Below are 3,353 nucleotides of genomic sequence, written 5' to 3'. Positions count from 1 at the left end.
TAAATACAATTCAAAGTACAGTTTTTCAACACAACAGCCATATAACCATGAATTTCCGAAGCGACATCTCTGCTCTGAATGAAGACATCATAGTTGAGCAGCTACTTCGTAGCCATGATCCAGATGGTCGCTGGCTTGATTCCGAAATGCTGCTTCAGGAAGTGGAAACCATCTTGAGTTTTGTTCTTCAAAATGATGTGAGCTCTCAGTCCAATTCTTTAAAGACTTGTCTTGATTCTTGCCAATAATTGTGCCGCTAAACTTTCAGGTTCCTAGACCGCTTATGACAGAGAATTGTATCACCAACGTTCAAGTTTTTGACTCGAAGGAAACACTACCATATGCTATCTCCAGAATCTCTGTTCAGGTAAAAAGATCATCCTTTCTTCTCAAAACAACCCTCCCTGGAAAATTCCTTGGAGCCGCAAATCATGAAACTCTTGCGATTGCAGATGCTTTGTCCTTGCATGGGGGAAAATAAGATCCAGACAAGAACAATGGCTTTGTTTGATCTTCTGAAAGAATACAGATGGGATGCAAAAGCTGTATTAGTACTTGGAGTCCTTGCTGCAACATTTGGAGGACTATTGCTACCAGTTCATCTAGCCTTCTGTGATCCCGTCGCAGCATCAATTGCAACACTCAACCAGTTGCCTGTTGAGAGAACCAAGTTCAGACCATGGTTAGAATCTCTGAGGTTGCTCGTTAAAGCAATGGTGGATGTAAGCAAATGCATAATTAAATTCGAAAGACTACCAATTAAACAAGTGCAGCTAGACAACAACATTGTGGGGAAAACCTTGTCTAATGTCTATTTAGCTACTTACCGGGTTGTCAAAAGTGCACTTGCATGCCTGCAGCAAATCCCTTATTTCAAGCAAACCCAGCAGGTCCATTATTTATTTTTCCACCCTTCTTCTATCTTCCTTCCAAAAAAAAAACAAATGGAAGAGCAGCAGAGAAATTGTTTTTAGCATATTAGCAGTCAACATCAAGTTTTCTCATGGCTAGGAATTCTCTGAAATAGGCAACAGAAACAAGGAAAGCAGCACAGGAACTTTCAACGGAGTCAAGAAGAGCAGTAGGGGAACTTTCTAGTTTGGGATATCAATTACTCAGCCTCCATACCCGCCTCAGCAAGCAGATAGAAGATTGCAGCACACAAATAGGTAACTTTCAAATGTTCTGATGTTAATTCCCAAAAGCAGAGCTTCTATTTAAAGCAAAACTCATCTCTGATGTTGCTTCTCCGTTGTTATGTCTAAAGAGGAAGAAATCAATCAAAAGCTTAGAAACATTAACACAGGCACTCATCAAGACAACCAAGACGTACTCCACCTACTTTTTTCTCTACAAGATGATTTACCACTTCAACAATACTCCAGACAAGTACAAAGAACTATCCTTTTTCTTTTTCCATGTTCTCCTTTCTTTCTTTCTTTTTCATGTCTCTTCTTTTACTTTACATAAAGAAGAAAATTCTTTATCATCCAATGACAGATAGCTATAACAGAGCTGAAAGAAAAGGTAATACTGCTGCTACTATCACAGCCACCAGTAGAACCACTTTTCTTCCTGCTTCAACAGTTATACGATCATCCATCCAACACCAACACAGAACAAAACTACGAAATCATATGGGTTCCGATACCATCCTACCAAAAATGGACAGACGAAGAGAAAGAAATCTTCGATTTCTACTCCAATTCCTTACCATGGATATCAGTAAGGCAACCATGGTTAATGAGCTCCACAATAGTCAACTTTTTCAAACGAGAATGGCATTACGGCAACGACGAAGCAATGGTGGTGGTGATGGATACTAACGGGGAGTTTGTGAACATGAATGCCATGGATATGGTGTTGATATGGGGTGTTCAAGCATATCCATTCTCAGTAACTAGAGAAGATGAGCTTTGGGAAGAACATGGATGGTCTATGCAGCTCTTGCTTGATGGCATTCACCCTGCATTTGAAACTTGGGTACACATTTCTCTAAGTATCAATCATTTCAACTTCTTATGATCAGAATTGTGACGAGACTCTAACGATTCAGGTGAAACAAGGAAGAGAGATTTGCATATTCGGAAGCGAGAACTTGGATTGGGTTGATGAGTTTGTGTCACTAGCAAGAAAGATTCAAAATCTAGGGTTCCAATTAGAACTTGTTTACCTGAGCAACGAGCGAACCAAAGCCATGGAAGAGAGCTCAATCTTGTTCAGTCCTACAGTAGAACAACTCTTCTGGCTAAGATTAGAAAGCATCGAACGATCAAAAGTCAAGCGAATCGAATCGTCGAAACGACCTGATCGTGTTTTCGAAGAAGTTACGAAACTTCTCGACTTCGATTACGGTGAACACAAGGGTTGGGGGATCATCGGAAAGGGATCAGAAGCGGTGACTGTTGACGGAGAGAAGCTGACGGAGAGGATGAGGAAGATTGTGCGGTGGGGTGAGTACGCTAAGGGATTGGGTTTTACGGAGGCGATTGAAATCGCGGCGGAGAAGCCGTGTGAACTGAGTCACACGGTGGTTGTTCCGTTTGAAGAAGCGTTGACGGTGAGAGTTGTCACGTGCGAGAAATGTAAGCGGCCAATGAAGAAGTTTGTTGCGTATCAGTAACTCACAGCCCCGTCACTTTAACAATTACGCCCAGAAAATAATATGGTTTTAACTTTTTTCTTCTATATTGCTTCATTCCAGTAAAAATGTGAAATGGTGAACAAAAAGAGAGGCAAATGTGATATTTTCGGATAAAGGAGGTTGATTTGGAGATAATAATAAAGTAAAGAGAATGTTATAAAATTTACGGAATAGTATAGTTCTACTACAGTATATAATTAAAAAGTAAATGAAAAATTATAATTTGTACTTAATTATCATTAAAATTATTTCGTATTAGGGATGGACAAAAAAACCGAAATCCAAAAAACCGAACCGAACCAAACCGAAATAAATAGTTTGGTTTGGTTATGGTTAAGTCTAAAAATCTGTTTGGTTTTTATTTTAATTAACCATTTGTAAATTGGAAATACTATACTTTTGATACCTTGCTATGATTTTGATAATTTGTAATAAAAAAAAGGAAAAAATCAGTTGATATCATGATTTAAGTCTCTTCATTATTTAAATGTTAAATAATTCTTAATATATTATATAAGTAATGTATTGAAAAATAAAAGAAAAACAATTAAAAAAGCAACTATAATAAATATATCTTAACTGAAGAATATTTCATTCTAGATAGTTAGCACATGGAAATATATAGATAGCTATACATTTTATAATATTTTATATTTCATTTACTTAGTTTCATATTCTAAATTCAATCCATTTTGGCTACATGATAAAA

At 37.5% G+C, this 3,353-nt stretch overlaps 1 protein-coding gene and 1 long non-coding RNA gene across 2 annotated transcripts; one reads left to right on the top strand and one right to left on the bottom strand.

The window, feature by feature from the left end:
* On the top strand, positions 48-2,788 carry LOC104701390 (protein SIEVE ELEMENT OCCLUSION C). The gene is made up of 7 exons (XM_010417064.2): positions 48-197; positions 269-367; positions 453-890; positions 1,028-1,169; positions 1,268-1,389; positions 1,501-1,983; positions 2,057-2,788. Exons 1-7 carry the CDS (start codon positions 48-50, stop codon positions 2,621-2,623), a joined length of 2,001 nt encoding a protein of 666 aa, XP_010415366.1. The 3' UTR covers positions 2,624-2,788.
* LOC109125642 lies at positions 563-2,266 on the bottom strand. Its single transcript, XR_002032751.1, has 3 exons — positions 2,174-2,266; positions 828-1,978; positions 563-654 (listed from the first exon to the last, which is right to left on the bottom strand). It is a non-coding gene; the product is annotated as an uncharacterized LOC109125642 (long non-coding RNA).

This window comes from Camelina sativa, chromosome 7, assembly GCF_000633955.1.
Source record: "Camelina sativa cultivar DH55 chromosome 7, Cs, whole genome shotgun sequence".
In the NCBI taxonomy this organism is placed as follows: Eukaryota; Viridiplantae; Streptophyta; class Magnoliopsida; order Brassicales; family Brassicaceae; genus Camelina; species Camelina sativa.
The sequence above is the reverse complement of the archived record's forward strand: the minus strand, read 5'-3'. Positions and strand labels throughout refer to the sequence as shown.

Excerpts from the sequence above, each read along its gene's own strand:
- LOC104701390 (XM_010417064.2), top strand. The coding sequence starts at position 48 with ATGAATTTCCGAAGCGACATCTCTGCTCTGAATGAAGACATCATAGTT. Across the intron at positions 198-268 it reads GTTTTGTTCTTCAAAATGAT|GTTCCTAGACCGCTTATGAC; the intron begins GTGAGCTCTCAG and ends CTAAACTTTCAG. Across the intron at positions 1,390-1,500 it reads TTCAACAATACTCCAGACAA|ATAGCTATAACAGAGCTGAA; the intron begins GTACAAAGAACT and ends ATCCAATGACAG.